Source organism: Ostrea edulis, chromosome 2 (genome assembly GCF_947568905.1).
Source record: "Ostrea edulis chromosome 2, xbOstEdul1.1, whole genome shotgun sequence".
NCBI lineage: Eukaryota > Metazoa > Mollusca > Bivalvia > Ostreida > Ostreidae > Ostrea > Ostrea edulis.
Genome location: NC_079165.1, coordinates 52,973,584 through 52,994,469, shown reverse-complemented (window position 1 = coordinate 52,994,469; position 20,886 = coordinate 52,973,584). Strand labels below are relative to the sequence as shown.

The 20,886-nt window shown below is 35.9% G+C and overlaps 1 protein-coding gene and 2 long non-coding RNA genes across 3 annotated transcripts in view; 2 read left to right on the top strand and 1 right to left on the bottom strand.

The window, feature by feature from the left end:
• Positions 1-20,886, top strand: part of LOC125682083 (gem-associated protein 5-like) — a 311,122-nt gene that overhangs the window by 178,873 nt on the left and 111,363 nt on the right. Inside the window, exons 19-20 of the mRNA XM_048922476.2 lie at positions 6,486-6,623; positions 19,247-19,394. Coding sequence (XP_048778433.2) covers positions 6,486-6,623; positions 19,247-19,394 — 286 coding nt within the window. The remainder of the gene's footprint in view (positions 1-6,485; positions 6,624-19,246; positions 19,395-20,886) is intronic.
• Positions 14,467-16,890, bottom strand: LOC130051798 (uncharacterized). The gene is made up of 2 exons (XR_008800050.1): positions 16,375-16,890; positions 14,467-16,267 (listed from the first exon to the last, which is right to left on the bottom strand). It is a non-coding gene; the product is annotated as an uncharacterized LOC130051798 (long non-coding RNA).
• Positions 16,898-18,346, top strand: LOC130051799 (uncharacterized). Its single transcript, XR_008800052.1, has 2 exons — positions 16,898-17,188; positions 17,659-18,346. It is a non-coding gene; the product is annotated as an uncharacterized LOC130051799 (long non-coding RNA).

Here is a 20,886-nt window from a genome sequence, read left to right as displayed (position 1 = left end):
AATTGCTGTAATTAGTGAACAGGGTTCACTATTATGAATCAAATTAAATATAAGTAGAGTATGCAACTATAAAACAAATTGATTCAATTAGATTAAAAAAAATAACATGGGCGGAGCAAATGAAAATTAATTGTTTTCCCCACCCAAATTTTACATATAAGGGGTGATAGAGCTGACATCGGCATCAGTTTCGCTGGGTAAAGACACAAAGATGGGCATGCAGAGAACGACAATCATTTACCGCGGCAGAGAAGCTAAAAGTTACAAAGTATGCAGAGATTCATGGAAACGGGTCAGCAAGCAGAGAATTCAACATAGGGGAGTCAAACATCCGAGCATGGCGATTGAAAAAAGAGAGATTACTGACATTGCCAAAAAGTAAGATGGTATGCAGAGGGAAAGAAAGACAATATCCAGACATTGAGGAAGATATGCTGACATGGATTCACGACATAAGACAACAAGGAACTGCAGTTTCTATGACAGAATTACAAATTAAAGCAAAAATCACAGCCAAACAGAAGAAGATAACAGGTTTCAAAGCATCAAAGGGATGGGTATATACAGATTTTTTAGATGCGCCAACCTAAATTCTATCAGACGACGAACCCACATCGCTCAGAGACTGCCAGAGGACTACGAGGACAAAGTGACCGACTTTCAACGATTCATAATCACTCAAAGAAAGAGAAAGAATTATCCCCTTTCACAGATAGGAAATGCGGACCAAACACCCCTGACATTCGACATTCCATACACATTGACTATCGACAATAAAGGTGCAAAGACGGTTAACATGAAGACAACGGGAATTGACAAGAACAGATTTACAGTTATGCTGGCATGCACCGCTGACAAAGGGAAATTGCCACCCTACGTCATATTCAAGAGGAAGACTCTCCCTAAGGAAATGTTCCCTTAAGGAATTTTGGTTAGGACACACAACAAGGGATGGATGGATGAAGATCTAACTCAAGATTGGATCAGAACTGTGTGGAACAGAAGACCCAATTTTACGCAGAAAAGCCTTCTAGTTCTGGATGCATTTCGATGCCATAAGACTGAAAAAACAAAGAGACATTTAAAAGAAATAAAGATGACACCCACTATCATCCCTGAGGGTATGACTTCAATATTGCAGCCCCTTGATGTCAGCATCAACAAGCCTATGAAATCCCTTATGAGGAAGAAGTGGAATGACTGGATGATTCATGGGGAACACACTTATACAAAGTCGGGGTTGCAGAGAAAAGTGGATTTAAAAACAATTTGTCAATGGATTGTTGACGCTTGGGAAGAAATACCAAAAGAAATGATTATTAAATCATTCAAGAAGTGTGGAATACCCAACACAATGGATGGAACTGAGGATGATATGCTATGGGAAGACGATACAACTCCAACTGAAGAGGAAAATGACAATGACGAATCACCAGACAGCCTCCAATATGCGGACACTGACTTATCATGGAGTGATTCTGACTACCAAAAACTATTGGAAAGTGATAGCGAGGAAGAATTTTGTGGATTTACAGAGGCAGACCTTAGGGAATGTAATTGAAGCCAGAACCCGTGTTGTACATAAATTACTAGTGCTTGCAACATTTTAGTTTAATATACAGTTCATTTTATGTAGTGCTTATGTATTTTACTATATTACCAGGGTTCCAAATTACCACTCGCCCACTCGCATTGGCGACTAAACTTTGCTTGTGGGCACCCAAAATTTCCGTTCTCGTCGCCCACATGGCGACCGTAATTGTCCGATCAACATTTTTCTTTCCAACCGATCCAAGTCGTATTATAATTGAATTTCAATTTCCGGTTGAGGTTTTGCCACTTGGCGAGACATTCCTGGGGTATCAAACCTTCCAAAATGTATTTAAATCAGAAGTTGAACAATGCAAGGGTTACTTCAATCGAAAAGAAAGCGTGTGCTTTTAACCAAAGTGGAAAGAAGGGGAGAATATGGCTCGATGACGGCGAAAAGGGGATGACGTGCTGTGTGTACAAAACATGATACGAAAGGTCCAATGGTTGTGACAGCTTGCCCAAGTTATAAACTTAACAGTATTGTAAAGCTGAGAAATAACATAAAAAGTCTGAAGAAAAGTGCGTTAAAGTCAGACGCCGCGAAGATCATAAAGTCCATGAACTCTGATATTTTTGCTAGGTTGATGAAATGAGAGTGGAAATGGGAGAGGTATTTGAAAGAATTACGGAGAAGGAAACAGAATTTAAATATTGATATTTAATTTTTAAATAAATTGCAATGTGACCTGATGTTTCTTTTTTCTTGTAAAAAAAAACATGTTATTCAATTTCATGATATGTGTGGGCTACTAAAATTCCATGTGGGCTAACAGGATTTCTTATTCAGGGGCCCACTTGGCCCCTAAAGTATTCAGTCGAAGTTGGAACCCTGATTACGATACTTAGTGTTGTATTTTATAATATGTAGCTGAATACGTTCTCATAATAAAATTGTAAACTTAATTTTCATTTCTCTGTTTTGACACTCCAGTACTAGTGCAGATACAATTCACGCCTGGATAAATTGTTAAATGAACAGTGGGGTACACACCGGTGACATGTAATTAAATTGTACATTGAGCAATTTATTTCAGGGACAAATAAGGGACACCCAATATTAATTGCTTTTACAAGTCAGCAATTCAGAATACATAACAAAAGACCACGCAGATATATCTGATCTTTTTTTTTCTCTTCTGAATATATGCATATACACTGTACTTACCGATTTTTCCTAGTTGCCTTTCTTCATAAATTAATCCACTACAGCTTCAACAGGAGCGTATATTAAATAAGCAACAAATTATGAAGAAAAATGAATTTATTTCTTTTCTTTCAGTCCTACTTAGCGGCCATTCACTGCCATACTGTCATATAGGTACTAGTTTATATTAGTCGAGCCGACCAATAGTTTAAACAAATATGGCGGCGGCAACCAAGAAAATACGAAGTTTGTTTTCAAACACTTGTTTTCAAAATAATTTATTATGTAAATGTTTAGTCTAGGTGCTTGTAATTGCTATAGTGCATTAGCACACAAATAACGCAATTAAAACCTGGCAGTATTTTGCATAGAGCAAACTGCATGACAAGAGCTATGACAGCGAAAATCATCAATGGTGACATGAACTTAAACCTGTAAAAAAAGGATGATATTTTTAGTTACTGGATTGTGCGCACCCCCCACTTTTTGAGTAAGAATTTCTGAAAAAAACTGCACAATACACGATACTTTACGGTAATCACAATGCATGTAGTTTTCTTGATATCTTTGTATAATTAATAAGATACTATCTGCTTGGACAGAAATGCATGCAACAAAAACAATAATCTTATTGATGTTTATAAAATATGTACATAGATTTGTAGATCATGTCATGCTGGTAACAAAAATTGAACTCATAACATTCTGTTCCATGTTACACACCATGATTCAACAACACCCACTAAGTTGCTACTTTCATTTTTGACAAATCCGACCAAACAATTAAAAATGTTTTGTCGTGGCGGCTCACATATAAAATTAACAAACAGAAGTTAGTAAAGCTTAACTAAATGTCGTCATGTTTCTTTTCTTTTCTTCTTTTTTAGCTCACCTGAGTTGAAAGCTCAAGTGAGATATTCTGATCACCTTTTTGTCTGTTGTCTGTCCTTAAACTTTTCACATTTTCATCTTCTTCTTCTGAACCACGAGACCAATTTCAATCAAACTGGGTACAAATCATCCTTGAGTGAAATGGATTCAAATTTATTCAAATGAAGGGCCATGCTCCTTTCAAAGGGGAGATAATCATGAAAATGCAAAAATAGGATGGGGTCATTTAGAAATCTTCTCAAGAACCACAGGGTCAGAAAAGTTCAAATTTACATGAACGCTAGCTTCCAAGATTCAAGTTTGTTAAAAGTCATGGCTCCCAGGGGTATGGTGGGGCCACAATAGGGGATCAAAGTTTTACATGAGAATGTATAGGAAAAATCTTTAGAAATCTTCTCAAGAACCACTGTGCCAGGAAAGTTCAAATTTACAGGGCATTTTCCTGATATAGTGCAGATTCAATTTTGTTTAAATTATGGCCCCCTGGGGTAGAATGGGGCCACAAATGGGGATCAAATTGTTATATACTGATATATAGGATAATCTCCTTAAAAATATCTCTTAAAGTATCTACATGTGTAAGTTAGGGCTTTCATATTTTGTGTATACATTATTTATGGAAATACCTTTCATGTGATGCAATAGTGTATATGTGATCTTGTGACCTTGACCTGGAAGCTTGTCTGACTATTTCCTGAACTATCTTTTCTATCTTGTATATGTATTTCTTATGGCAATTAAGACCTTTCATTTCACATCATGACCATTGACCTTGTAACCTTGAACTTGGAGTTTGACCTACTTTTAAGAAAACATTACATATTAAATATATCCAGAACTATTATAGATGGGGCTTTCATATTTTGTATATAGATTCAAATTCTTTATGGTAAGACCTTGTACACAATGGTGTTTGATCTTTTGATCTTGGACTTGGACCTAATTTATGAAGAAGAAAAAACTTGAACTATTTGATATCTCCTGAACTATATAAGGTTGTGTTTTCATATTTTGTATATATAGGCTCTTTATGGCAAAACTTTATTATTTCATGAAGTTTTACCTTTTGACCTTGGCCTTGGAGTTATATCTCATAAATCAGCTGCAGTCTAAAAAAAACCTAATGATTCGAAATTCACTGTTTAGATTCCAATTTTGCATGAACTATTCTACTAGCCCTAAGGTAAGGCAATAACGTTAAGCTCGGCCTTGTAAGTCCCATAGTGTATCAATTTCTTTGAAAGGCTGGCATAGCTTAATTCCTGCGCCTGTATTTTCCTTGAAATGTACAAAACAACAGTGTTTTCATACAACAGAAGTTGCTTTCTTTACATCCCGATGAGGGCACTGAAATCGTGAGGAGATACTTTGAATAGAAACATTACTTAAAGGATGATGTCACCAGTCGGCGGTCCCTTTCTTTTACATCTTTGATAGTAATTAAGTAGCATTTTGAAGTCCTTTAATAAGTATTTAACATACAAATATGGATGTTATATCGGTGTGTTGTTTTGTGTCCCGTTTGCATGATTATTTAAATATTTCCCCCACGTATTTTGTGCAAAGACTACTATTTCAATACCTGATTAAAAACTACATGCGTCAACAAAACATTGAATTAATTTGACACCTGTAAACATGGTGACTTAAATTGGTACCAATCATTGTATCAGGTCACAGTTCAAGGTCAAACAACATCAAATGTACATTTCCTTGAATATTATGTACATGCAGTTGTCAATTAATGGGGCGTCAGTAGGGCACATGCAATACTCTCAGAATGCTTGTTTTGTGTAAGCTTTTAAGACTTAAAAGTCACATGTACATAACTGTACATCATTTTTTTCACTTTAAAATGGTAACATTTTTAAATAATTAAATCATGTGATATATCTTTAAATCACTTTTCTTATTCTTTTTTTGTCTTTATCACGATATCTCTGCATGTAAAAAGTGCCAAAAGAATCTGAAATGCAGAATTTGAAATTGAAGCTAATTAAACCATTCGTTCCCATCTTGACCCAAAGTGTTCCATTCTTGATAAGAGCACTAATTCCCCTCTTGCCGAGAACCATTCCATTCAAACTGTTCAGTGTGTGTTCCCCAATTAAAACCGTTTGTTCCCACACTGTTCTACTGGTGTATAACACACACATGTATACTCGCCTATAAGTCAGATCCCGAGGGTAGGGGTTCTGACCCCCAGGGTAGGGCCAAACTTACTATATAATGTTTATGTGTAAAACATTTAAATAACATCTTCTTTAGTGTTATCGATACTAAATTGAAACTAAATGGATATTTAGAGAGAGCAGGTAGCTTTTACTAATTAAAATTGTAGATTTGATGATCCTTGGGGTAGGGGTTCTGACCCCAAGGTGGGGCCAAACTTAGTATATGATATTTATGTGTAAGTTTGCTGATACTGTATAAAATCTAAATGCATACTTAGGAATAGCAGAAAAGGATGTACAAAAAATGGTGAATTTCACAACCCTGGGTTTTGACTCTAGGATGGGTCCAAATTAATCATATCTTTTAATGTTTTAATGTCAATACACCTATTATGTTATGTAAAGCCTTTGAACATCAGTGTATGCACTTTTGAGGGCAGTGAAGTTTTAAGAACACATCTTGTTTTATACGGTTGCTGAACATTAGAATTTATCTTAGATATTCAGAACAGGAAATTTTTTTCTAGATTTCATAGCCCTTGGGAGTAGTGATACTTTTTCACTAGTACTCAGGTGACCGATAAGGCCTGTGGGCCTCTTGTTTCATCAATTGAGTGTTCAGTGTGTTATGTCTTCCAATTCTGTTTTACCTTGACCTTATTCTCAGCTTTTGTCCTTGACAGGTCAGTACCACAAAGACCATGACAACATGGACTACTGTTACCAGTTGGAGATTTGGAAAGGAAACATTAATGACGTACTCAGGCAGGCTCGAGAGAGGGAGGAACTCTCCGATTGGCTGGTTGCCATGGCACCAATGGGTCAGTACATGCAGGAAATTTTATATATGATTTAAGTGCTGTAACAGTTTTTATCAGATACTGGTATAAATTTAGGAACACTTTGCATTCTGCAAAAGGTTAAATGTGATGAAGAAGAAAGTATTACTGTTTTTAGAAATGGAATTAAAACAGGAAACTATTTTTGATTGAGAATTTGTTACATGGAAAACATGAAGTAAAGTTTTACGTAAACCCATGCAACTACTTTTTGGCCTGTTTATTCCTACATTGATTATGAGAAAGGAATTGGTCATCCATTCTGTACTCATTGTATTGGATTAAGTGCATCTGTTTAGTGCAAGCAGCTGCAAAATTTAATTGAAGTTTTTAGGTCATCTAAGTGGATGAGTATACTATTGTAATTAGTCCCTGTCTTTTGACATGCATTAACAATTGCTCATTTTTTTTAACTTCTTGACAACTACTAAAGTAATTCCTTTCAAAATTTGGTTTAAAGGCTCTTTGGGGTAAGAGGAATCTAAATTGTAATGCCTCGTTCACATGGATGCGCATTAAATTTTACTTTGCATTAAATTTAATGCAAAGTAAAATAAAATGCATTGAATAAATTCGAATTAGATAGCGTTCACACGGCGGTAATATCTAATGCGAAGTAAACTAATACGCATTAAATTCGTATGCATCTCTAAATTAACGGCTGTGCGAAATGAATAAAAGAATAGACTATATATATCATTGAAAGTTATTTTTATAGATATTTAATGAATATATATACTGTGTAGATATACAGAATTCATTGTTCAAACACTATATATAGTGTACTACATGTTTACAATGTTACATGTAATTTCTTGGGAACATATAAAAACAAACATGACAAAACTCCTTGTGTGTAGATCGGTTACAGTTATAATTGTACATGTTATTATACCCCCCGCAACAAGTTGTAGGGGGGGTATACTGGAATCGGGCTGTCCGTCCGTCCGTCTGTAGACGCAATGGTTTCCTGGCTCTAAAGCATTATCCTTTCCACCTACCGTCACCATATCATATATATGGACTACCCATGGGATGAAGATGTTCCCTATCGATTTTGGGGTCAAAAGGTCAAAGTTCAAGTGCACTGGACATCGAAGTAGCAATATGGTTTCCGGGCTCTAAAGCGTTATCCTTTTCACCTACAGTCACCATATCATACATATGGACTATACCCATGGGATGAAGATGTTCCCTATCGATTTTGGGGTCAAAAAGTCAAAGGTCAAGTGCACTGGACATCGAAGTAGCAATATGGTTTCCGGGCTCTAAAGCGTTATCCTTTCCACCTACAGTCACCATATCATACATATGGACTACCCATAGGATGAAGATGTTCCCTATCGATTTTGGGGTCAAGAGGTCAAAGGTCACGCGCACTGGACATCGAAGTAGCAATATGGTTCGGTTTGTCATGCCATTTGTTTTTTACACTCAGAAAAGAGGTAGTTTATACCTATTACCAACACCCTTAGGGAGATTGGGGTAAGCGGGGGTATTCTTAGTGAGCATTGCTCACAGTACCTCTTGTTTCCTCTGACAAACAGCTTTCAATCAAGACAAGTATTGCTTCTTCATCCAGTTGAAACCTTAGAACGAATATGTAATTATTGCAAGTCCACTATGACGTCATATGGTATGAAATTTAACTAATGAGCACATGTTTGTAAGAATATGGAAATTTTCTTTTAAAAAAGCATTTCCTTCCATGTGTATTACCCAGTATGCCTATGCAGAGCACAGATTTACATCTGACATTATTTAATGGCATGCTGTTTGTACATGTTTTTTAGTGATTACTCTCATTTTGATTAGTTTTTCTCTCAAAAATAACATAAATATATATAGCTGAACACAGCTATGATGCATGTGATGATGTGACCTAAATTTGCCATTATTCATGCATCAACATTTAATGCACATTAGCTTCGCTCTTCATTCACACGGAGCTAATGCGAAGTAAATTTAATTCGTAAAATTTGATTCGAAGTAAACTAATGTGCAGTAAATTCTCTGTGTGAACGTGGTTCAGATTTAATTCGCATTAACTTACACAAATTAAATTTTTCTTGTGAACGAGGCATAAATATCATCACTTTTGCAGTTCAGGGGCCATAGAGGGCAGGGCAAAAATGATCAAACTTCAACGAATTTTCACAAATTTTCTTTTCAAGTTCCACACACATATGAAAGGAAAACTGAATAACTGAATACATAGTTGTGCAGAACAGGAAGCTATCAAATTTTAAACTTCATGACTCCTAGGAAAAGAGTATAAAGCGGGACAAAAATGGGCAGTCATGTTTAAAACTTTTTTTCTTTTCTTCTGCTGACACCAAATAAAAACTGACTGTATTATATTCAGGACGATCAGGTAGCTCTGCATGTCTGCATGATAGTTGTAAAATTTCTTAGATTCCAGGACAGAAGTTCAGACTCCAGGGCAGGGCCAAATTTGTCAATTAGTATTAATTACTTGATGTTTAAAAATCTTTTTCTTTACTTCTGCTAATATTGAATGTACAGTGCTCCCTCGATGTATTGCCAACTTTTGTTCAAGACAAATATGAGCTATAAAGCGGGGGTGGCAATATAACAAACTCATCATTACTGACAAATTCACTGAGCAGTCAAAAGAAATTCAATTCCGTAAATTTATTTGGGCTCCATTCTGGATAAACATTTAGATAATCTTGAGTTTAATTCAGCAATTATTAGTAATTAACCTCACCACCTTGCCCAGCCAGTGACATTTCACAGCACCACTCTCAAAGTACAGGTATGATTATCGATGGATGTTAGGTAATTGGCATTATTGTCAGGGGTAAACCCCATAAAATTTGACCATCTTTTGGTGAAAATCAGTGGCATTATACGGGGTTGGTATTAAAACGGAGAGGAGGGGGGGGGGGGGCAATATATCAAGGGAACACTGTACATACTAAATGTATATTCAGAAAAATGATAATGCTGACATATGCCAAAATTTTAGATTTCATAACCCACGGGGCACAAGTTTATGCCTTAGTGCAGGGCCTAAAAGGTGATACAACTGTATCGGTGATCTCTCAAAGTTCTCAGTCTCTCAAAGTGAAATCATGGTCCTGATTATTATCTCTAGATAACAAATCAAATTTACTATCAATCTCTCGAACGTTCAATCTCTCGAAGTTCTCGATCTCTCAAAGTGAAGTTGCGTCCCCTAAAACACATTTCATTGTTTTTCACTCTTGATCTCTCGAAGTGGTGGTAGCGTATACCCACCGTTACCCAAGTGTGTAATAATTTCAGCTTTGTTGGGCCTTACCTGGATTTTGTTGAATGCTGGAGGGGTAATTAGGTGTTTACATAGTTGAAACATCACCTGTGCTTCTTTGTGGAGGCTACACACTTGAGTATATAATTGGCTAATTGGTCAGTTTACACCTTGCACTGGGGTTTTGTGTTGTGATGATTAAAATTATATATAATCCAACTATGAATAAAATCTATTACTATACCCCCCGCAACAAGTTGTGGGGGGGGGGGGGGGTATACTGGAATCAGGTTGTCCGTCTGTCTGTCCGTCCGTCTGTAGATGCAATGGTTTCCGGGCTCTAAAGCATTATCCTTTCCACCTACCATCACCATATCATATATATGGACTACCCATGGGATGAAGATGTTCCCTATCGATTTTGGGGTCAAAAGGTCAAAGGTCAAGCGCACTGGACATCGAAGTAGCAATATGGTTTCTGGGCTCTAAAGCGTTATCCTTTCCACCTACAGTCACCATATCATACATATGGACTACCCATGGGATGAAGATGTTCCCTATCGATTTTGGGGTCAAAAGGTCAAAGGTCACGCGCACTGGACATCGAAGTAGCAATATGGTTTCCGGGCTCTAAAGCGTTATCCTTTCCACCTACAGTCACCATATCATACATATGGACTACCCATGGGATGAAGATGTTCCCTATCGATTTTGGGGTTAAAAGGTCAAAGGTCAAGCGCACTGGACATTGAAGTAGCAATATGGTTTCCGGGCTCTAAAGCCTTATCCTTTCCACCTACAGTCACCATATCATACATATGGACTACCCATGGGATGAAGATGTTCCCTATCAATTTTGGGGTTCAAAGGTCAAGCGCACTGGACATTGAAGTAGCAATATGGTTTCCGGGCTCTAAAGCCTTATCCTTTCCACCTACAGTCACCATATCATACATATGGACTACCCATGGGATGAAGATGTTCCCTATCGATTTTGAAAATTTTATATTGAATTTACGAGACAGCAACACAAGAATACACCGATATTAGGGCCTCAACCGTGCGCAGCTTTTTTGTGCGCCGTAAATCGAAGGTTTTTATAAGCGACGGATCTGTAGCTCTCTGTTCTGTCACAATATTTTTTCAGAGAGTACAGTTCTCCAGCTAGTAATTTTCTAGTCCGTCCACCTGAATCCGCTCGAGAAAGTGGGCGGGCTGTAATCGGCCAATGAAAACTCTTGTTGTATTACATCAAACATGTCATTCAAACTGTTCAATCGTCTCATTCAATTGTGTCGTCACACAACGCAATACTATATCGGGTAAAGCATTCTAATTCAAAGGTGAATTGCGATAATTTTCACAGAAACACAACACAGTGTTAACATGGTCAGACCGCATAAGCAAATTCTAATAATACTGTCCAAAGATATGTGTTTACAAGTCTATTAATGTATGGAGTGCAAATAATATTCATTGAGGAAAAGCTTCTCTCTACAGAGGCAATAGAGACATGAACAATGCAAAGAAGTTCCAGGAAACAGAATGCATGATTTGTGATTAAAAAACAACACAATTTTTTCAAAATTTTATATTTGGGAATTTTTACCTGCAAATTGGGAAATTTTTTGAGCCTATTTTCGATTGGGAATAGGGCCGAAAATCGGCCCCTGAGAAGGTACTGATAAATCCCTGACATGCAAAGATCATTTTGATTAGAGCTTAGTTAAAGATTAATTAATGAGTATGATTTAACGCTGTGGGAATAATTTGTCACTACTTTAGTTATGGGGCATTTCTTTGTACAACCCGGAATGGCGTACATTTTTGCAGTTACTCCCTTACGCCGGAAGTTGGGGGCGCGCTTACGATTGCGGTCCTAAGCTTCACTTACTCCTCCTAGGCACCTGGTGTGTCCAGGGGTCCGTGTTTGCCCAACTCTCTGTTTTGTATTGCTTATAGGAGTTATGAGATTGATCACTGTTCATTATCTTCATCTTGCTTAATTAGTATTAACAAATAGTGTATACTAAAGCTTACGTTACCAAATTCTTTATTATGCCGAGTTTTAACAGGTTGTATTATATCAATGACACAAACAAGGTTTAATTTCTTCGATTCTATGGAGAATTTTTTTGAAATTAATTAATTATGCTGTTCGTCAAATTGTAGAGTTGGGCTAGGGGGGGATGTTATAGGCGAATTTGACATTATTTCTGTCCTAGTTATAATGCAATTAATACTGAGAATTTCAGTAGTAATCTGTTTTGAAAACAACAGACACATAAAATTAAAGCACAATGAAAGCATGTAATATAATCAGGCACATTGCATCGTTTAAAAAAAGGGGGGGGGGGACTTCATTTTATATTGTCCTACAATTCTTGACAAGTAAATTTTCAAAATATCCAAAGTTTTAGAGGGAAGGCTGCAAGGGTTGATCTTTCAGTTCCATTCATTGGTTAAATTTTACATTTCCACTATAACATTCACAAAGTTTTTTTTTTTTTTAAGGGGGGGGGGGACTTGCAGCTGATCAAACTTTGCATTTAATAATAAAAGGGGACAGGCCCATTGTTGCTACGTGCCTGATAATTGTTTTTGTGCTCATTTGAGTAATTGAGGTGCAAGAAGAGCTGTAAGATGAATGATTTACACAAACTGATTCACGGTTTTCCCCAAAATTTTGTTTTTCACTTTTAATGATCAAAATCTACTGTCTATTGTGTTTGAAATATTTCACATGAAAATTAAGGTTATATATTATCACAGAAGCTCATTTCAGAGAATTTATTATTTGTTTTGTAAACAAAGATTGCGGTATGCTATTGTTTACAAAATTTTCAAAAGAAATGGATATCGATCTAAGTTTATTATACCTTTCACATTTCAAGCATTTTTGGGGTAAAATGTGTCAGCTAAAAGTTAAAATTTGTGACTATGCAAAATTAAGATGCATTATATTACAAAATCAATATTTCACTTGTTTGTTTACATAAAAAGACTCAAGTCTTTGTTTATATAACACAGATTTAAGGCTAAAATATTTCTTTTATTCTTGCATTCAAAAGGTCAAAATTTTGGCTGTCAACATTAAATGAGTTATATTTTTAATGTTTAACATCAAAAATGAAAAATATTTTTATCAAAAATCATGAACCAGTCCCTTTAACTTTCAAAAGATTGAATGGCACGCACGTTGCATCGTTTTTAAAAAAAAAGGGGAGTTGACTTCATGATATTGCCCTACAGTTCTTGACAAGTATATTTCTAAAAAATCCATGTTCTGTTTCAATTGCCACCTGGTGTATACCTAGCAACAAGCAGTTTTGTTCAATGTGAAATGATAAATTGATAATGTATGTACATATATGCGTTGGTTGCACATGTGTTTTAGGCATACCTTATTACATGTGTTTTGGTTGTCGAAAATATTGATAAAAATTAATAATGAAGAATTGCTGATATACTGAAGACATCCCGATTCTGATCTAAAGAAGTCGAGGACTATTTAATATTTAGATACTTTCTTACATCATTACCATACGCTGGTTGCGAGAAAACCACACAAGAGACACATACTAGTAAATGTAACCAGTAACTAAACTATTATTGTTCAGTTATACTATTTTTAAGTCATTACACTTAATTCTTAGAAAAATTCCTTAACTGGCAATTGATTGCAAAAAGAAATTGTAAAGTTTCCATTTATTCCTTATATACACCATCAACTGAGGACCGCAATAGGAGTCATATTCTCAGTCAGGTTATTTTGTACATTTAAATTGGATTGTGAAACAAATGGGTGAAATCTTTATACCACAGTTAACATAATTTTGTCTGAATTTGCATGCTGATCTGACGGTGCACTTTATTGATGTGGAAGGGTATAATGATGTAGCTAGTCTCGTGTAGATCATGCACTTCAATCTCAATTTTTTGACAGCTTTGAAAATTAGCTCATATTGAAATTTTCAGATTTCTATATTCCAATATATTATATTACCCCTCTGAAAATACAGCAGGATATCCCAGGAAGTCCCAAGACAAAATCCCAGGATTTATCAGGATTGTCCTGAAAAGTCCTGCTTTTTTGAAACTGAGATTGACAAGGAATTAGAGGGACGGTATTGGCAGTGGGACATTTCAGGACTTTTAAGGATAATTTGAACACTTAAATTTGCCTTTTATTGTCCTGCAAAGTCTCACTTAATCCTGCAATCTGAAAGGGGAGAAAGTGGGATTATTCTGGACATGTCTTGGAAAGTCCCAGTAGACAGGACTGGGATTTTGCAGGATTTTATTGGATCTCCCTAAAAATCCTGCTTTTTGAGTTGATGCAGGACTCCTGGAAAGTCCCAATTTATCCTACTAACCTGTTTTGGTCTTACCCTACTGTGGAATAAAACTCGAGATCCAGGATATGTGATATCTTTTCTGTAAAAGTGGCAATTAAGAATGAAATTATGAATCAAAATGATAATCTGATAATAAAATTTATTTAACATACAAAAACATAAATTTCAGCAATACTTATTTGAATTTCCAAAGCAAGTACTTTGAAAAGTTCATTTAAATTATGGCTGGGGTGAGCTAAAAAGCACTATTTCTTACGTAAACAAATAATTAAACAAGAGGTCCATGGGCCACATCGCTCACCTTAGTCATCTTGGTCCATATTTAAAGATTTCCCATATACTTGTATGTAAAACTTTTGTCCCTATAATGTGGCCAAAACCTACCCTTGGGGGCCACGATTCAGGGTTGTCACTAGAAAATATTGAAGATGAGTCCCGGTATCATGGTTTGTAAGCAGCTTGAGTCCCATGAAAATTTGACGAGTCCCATGAAAGTTGAATTAAAGAGTCATTTAGATTTTTCCTACACCTTTATTTATACCGAGTGAACACAAGCTAATGTCGTACCTCTGTTCACTTTCATCTTCAACAAATGGCAAAAATCAGTTAATTTTCGCCAAGCCCATGCATAACAGTGCAGTGATCACTTTGTACACATGAAATTAAAAGTAATCATTCACGACTCGGTCTCATACAACTAATTGCCCATTGCAAACAGAATTACTTCCCCGAATCCTCTATCATCGTTACAACCCTATTCAGTATTAAACAAAATTTTAATTAAATAATTATTGTGATAAAATAGATGCGTACTAATTTTGTTTGTAAAATGATATAAAATCTACCAAAGTTTACAAACTACGCTACTTTCAATTCCAATAAAAATGGCTACCGGAAGACAAACATTTATAATTAAATATAGATCCTGATTTGTAAAAAAAAGAAAAAGAAACATATATAAATAACTGCCTGTGAGTGGCAAAATGTTTTTTACTTTGTATCTAAATTTCAATATTATATTCTAATTTGCACCTAATTGACTGCACTAAACAAACAAGTCGGATTGGGACACTGTGAACTCGGTGGTATCATCTCAGTTCACATTAGAGCGTAACGTTTTACCTAGATTTTTTCCTATGAGTTTTAATTAATACACAAATCAGGGCTTCTAAGTAAAATTATGATTTTTACTCAGAGTCCGAGACACATCTGCGGGACTCGCCATATCAGACAAACCCCAATGAAATTTCTGTGATCCTATTCTTGCGTTAGTGACAACCCTGTGAATTTTACAAACTTGAGTCTACACTATGTTGGGAAGCTTTCATGTAAATCTCAGCTTTTCTGGCCAAGTGTTTCTTGAGAAGACAATTTTCATAAAGATTTTCCCTGTATATTTGTAAGTAAAACTTTGATCCCCTATTGAGACCCAATCCAACCCCCCCCCCCCCCCCCCCCCCCCCCCCCCCCCCAGGTCATTGGTTTTAACAAACTTGAATCTGTACTATGTCAGGAGGCTTTCATGTAAATTTCAGCTTCTCTGTCCCAGTGGTTCTTGAGAAGATTTTTGAATGACCCCACCGTATTTTTGCGATTATCTCCCCTTTGAAGGGGCATGGCCCTTCATTTGAACAAACTTGAAAGCCTTTCACCCAAGGGTGCTTTGTGTCACTTAGTTTGGTTGAAATTGACCCAGTGGTTCTGGAGAAGATGAAAATGTGAAAAGTTTTCACCGACGACAGACAACAAACAAATTTTGATCAGAAAAGCTCACTTGAACCTTCGGCCCAGGTGAGCTAAAAAAAAAATTTTAAACAGGTATTATCAAATTGTCCCTGAAGTTGAATTTTGTTTATCTTGATGTCACGGGTAACCTGGAGTGGTTCAAAGATCTATTTCTTCGACTCGTGGGTGGGGGAAGGTGGCTCCAGACCTAAACAACTTGAGACGGTCTCTCATCTTGTTTCTAACTTCTTTGAGGGCCATCTCTGGATTTTTCTCTGGTACAGAGGCTTAAAAGATAGCATAATGAATTATTTGAGAGGTTGCATAACAGGTTTTGTAAATGAACATCATGCAAAATTTAAAATATTTATGTCTTGAACTTGTATATATGCACCTTCTGCATCGTCTTCCCTTTTATCTAAGCCATCTTTGGTCTCACGGGCGTTTTCCTGTCACACTGCATGATGTCGGTTCATCCACTGAAAACAGTGCCTTATTAAAAGTCACTTGATGATATTCTAAATTCATAACTATCTCTTCAAGTCCATGCTACAATGAAAGAGAACATGTACTAGATAAAAATATTGGAAACAGGATGATAATTTGTTAAGGTGTGACAATTCCACTAGACTACCAAAAAAGACGAATTATTACAAACCAAAAGTAAAAATACTAACCAGCAACGCCGTGTATTTTGAACAACTAGGCCTATCCCCCAGTTTCTGAGTGTAAGGTGAATCCTATATTCCTATCTGGAATCCATTCCATGCTTGATTGCATACTGATTCTGTTGAATGTTCTCCATCCTTGCGAATATTTCCCTGACTTCGCGCCCAGAAAGGAACATTGAAAAAAAAGCGCTTTGATCACTTGCGTGAACGTCAGGTCGTACACTGACTGACTCGTCCCCAGGTCAACACGTAACCAAAAGACGATCAGTAGAAAGTTATACAATCGACCAGTGGAAACCCAGTGTATAAGACTTCATATATATACATATGATATATTTTATACATGATATATCTTATATCGAATAAGAACGGGGAGAAGAAAAAAACACGACAAGCTTCGTACATTGTACAAGTTGACCGAAACGACATCACCGGAAGTTACAACTTTCAAAGAAGTCATTTATGATTTAAAGATTTGTGAATGGAAATCAATAACATCGGAATGAAAAAGGACTACGGGTTAACGGATGACACTCTGTAAGTACCATATGCTTATTTTGTTTACGTTTGTAAATGATTACATGCATTGGAAAAATACACGCTTGATCGCTGGACCACTCGAAATTCCTCGATACAATCATTCTATTTACAGCTTAACATATCAAAACAAACTACTCTATTTTTTAACGTAAACCATTGACTGGTTCGATCTAGATGGAAAGGGTATAATCACCAGAACATTGTATCATGGATATCCATCATTATGATTCTGTTTCGATCAGTTGACCTTGTTCTGTAATTATTACTGCTTCGTAAAATAACTACGGACGAGTACGGTTACAAAATTTAGCATGGCAAGCTGATTGTATCCATCAGTGATAATTTATTGCTATTTGCACCTCAAAACATTGATGTGTCAAAGAAACTTTTCTAAATATAAAATTTTTAATCAGTGTCTTGAAAATTAAGTTTCTTCATTAATAATTTGTAATTAATTATTATTGCAGGAGATTGAGAACCCAAAAGGTACATGCTGTGCAAGAAAGATGTAAACATGCGAATTCCTAAATGTACTAAATATTAAAACATCAACTGCAATCTTCAGTGGTGACATCCAAAAGTTGATATGCCATTGGTACTTCAAGTGATACGACCGTGACATTGGAAAATCCTTTTAACTTATCATCACTTGAGCCTGAATTGCAATCCTTTTGATACAGACATTTTTTTAAGTTCAGTTTCGAACATTAATGCCGCTGTGTCATCTCTGGAAATGGAAAAGCCTAGCACAGAATCTGATGAATTTTTGAACATTCTTTCACAAAAAGGGATCTTCTTTATTTTGAAGAAGGTAGCCCAGGAACTGGAAATCTGTTATCAAAATGATCTTAATAATACACTGGACAATATTCTAACCTAAAAAAAAACATGACAAACCCGATTGAACTCCTGTGATGAAGCATCTCAAAACTCAAATTATGGTAGTCTTTCAAGTGACATTGAGGATTTCAATAGCGCATTTGACAGTAAAGTGATTTTTATTCAAGTTCAGATTGTTGTCATTATAAATTTATAAGAAGTGTTCTCATAGCCAACATTTTTCAAGTCTACTTTTGATGAAATATAGTCTTTTCTATTACAACTTATTATGACATGATTGTTGTTGTATACATAAATGTTCTTATCCACGAATCATTCACTGTTCTTATAGGTTTTTTTTAGCCTGAACTATGTAGCAATGACATGTCAAGGTAATCCAGAAAATGTAAAAAAATTTCTTTGATATGACAAGGATTTAATTTTGTAACAATTAATATCTAAAAGTCCTGTAACCCTCATTAAAGTCCTTTATAATCTGACTTCACTGGTTGTAAGATTTTGAGGGTAATTGCAAGACTTCTCTCTTTGCATACTTTTAATACGAAGTCCTGGAAAGCAATGTAAAGTCTTGCATTATCTTGAATGTATCAAGTATGAGATTTTTAGGGAATTTCTGGGACGATGTTTTCGTCTTCATTTTATAATAAAGTCCTGAAAAACACAAGAATGTCCTAGAAAAACCTGCTGCTATGAGAGTGGGACTTTGTAAGACATTTAGGTAATAAATATGTCCTAGAAATTCTTGCAAAGTCACTCTTGATGTAAGTGGGATATTCCAGGACAAATGCAGAAACATGAAGTCCTGTATTATCCCACTGCATTAGGACATGGGAGAAGTGGGACTTCACAAGGAAGTCCCAGGACTTCCAGGGATATCCTTCAATTAAGCAAAAAAGTGGGATTTATTTTCAGAGGGGTAGCTCTATAAAACCTGAGCCAATTCTAAAGATTCCATAATATGAAAAAGTGAAGATAGTGAACAGTGATCAATCTCATAAATCCTATAAAGAACATCAAGGGTTAATAAGAGTATTATTTGAAAGATAATGCTTAAAACTTTAGAAATAGAAGCTTGCACAATTAATTACTATTGTGATGCGACAGATCCGATATAATTTGTGATAGCTACAGCACAAAAGGATTGGAATTCTTTTTGGGTGTCTTGTTTTCTCCCCAATGATCTGAGTTTTTAACCACTTTGTGTATTATCTGCAGCTGCCTTTGATACCTGGACTACAGTATGTGAGGATTACGCCACTCAACTAGAGCAGGAGGGACAATACCACAAAGCTGCCACTTACCTATTGGCGGCCCACAAGGTGTACAGTGCCATCGACCTCTTTAAGCGACATCGCCTATTTAAGTAGGTTTAGTCTTGAGATCTGTGGGGGTATGATAATGTTCATTTTTCTTGTAAAAGGTCATTGGCAGAAAAGATCATTGTCTGAGCCAGTGCCCCCTCCTTTGAATGATTTGAAACAAACATAGATTAGGTAATCTTTTATGGTAAGTATAAAGATTCACCTTAATGAATATTTCTTTAGGGCTCTTTCTTAACAAATGATCTTTCATACCCATGTACTATTGTGAATACAAGCATCACATTATATTAAGGTTAGGGCATAAAACACATTCATAACTTGAATGCATACAAAAAAGAATTTCCCATATTTTTGGGGGAAATTCTATTGTGCATCTCATGTAAATTTTTGATGAACTTTAATAGCATTTGGCATTGATTTTTTTAATGCTCTCCCTGAATGTTTATCACTTACTTGGTATGTGTATCCATTGAATTCGCGTAATGAAACTGCATATGAGAAACCACAGGAGTGGGCAATTTTATCAATAAAGTATACCCTCGTGAAGCTGATTGGTGGTATTTATGCCCATTTCTCATATATTTCTACTTTATTGATAAAATTGCTGACTCCAGTTGAGAAACTTACAATGTATATTCACTTATGCATTTTGTGTACTTCCGCACGTAAACAAATTGTTTTGCGCCTAATTGTGTGAGAGCACAAGAATTAGCAATTTTTCAATAAAGTACAGTCAACTCTCGATAAACCGCCACCTTTTGTTCTTTGGAATTTATGGTGTTATAACGAATTTGGCGATGAATTGAATTTCCGCCATCTTGGGGAGAAAGAGTTACTTTTCTTGTATATGTAAGAGTTATATTTCCTTTACGCACAAACTTAATGAAAAAAAATATCTCGTGATTATTTTTCCAAATTTTCTAGCATGATTAAAATAGTTTAATCAATAATAAGGCTTCATTTCAAAACAATACACATACAAGACAAATATACACAGTATGTTTCAAGTTATTTATAAACCATGTCCAGTGTCGGTATTTAGCGCAACGCATATGGCTGTTTCCTGGTAGGTGAGCCGTCATTAACTGGACGAAGATCAACGAGTATTTCACCCTTTGCAGCCAGAATATCACCCATTGTCCTCCTTTTTATGGACTTTTCCCATAAAACAGTAGAATTATTGGAGTTTTCCTGTTGTGTACGTTTCAGATGGTTTCCGTGGTATGTAATTATTTGCTTGTTTTCTCAGTAATTCAACAGATTCTGAAACCTCTTTTGTGGTGAACCCATAGCTAAACTGAAATATTTTTTGATGAGGTAAAAACAACAAGACTACGGTCCATATTAAGTAATTATCTTGTTTATTTAATACTGGGTACCTTCTGTCCAGGTGTATGCCGGGGATCGATAATGACCAATTTCCCGTATCACTGATCACGTGCACCCATGGCGGATTATCGAGATAATAACACTTTGATATAAACTTTTGAACTAAAAATACCGTGGCAAATGGCGATAGCGAATTTGGCGTTT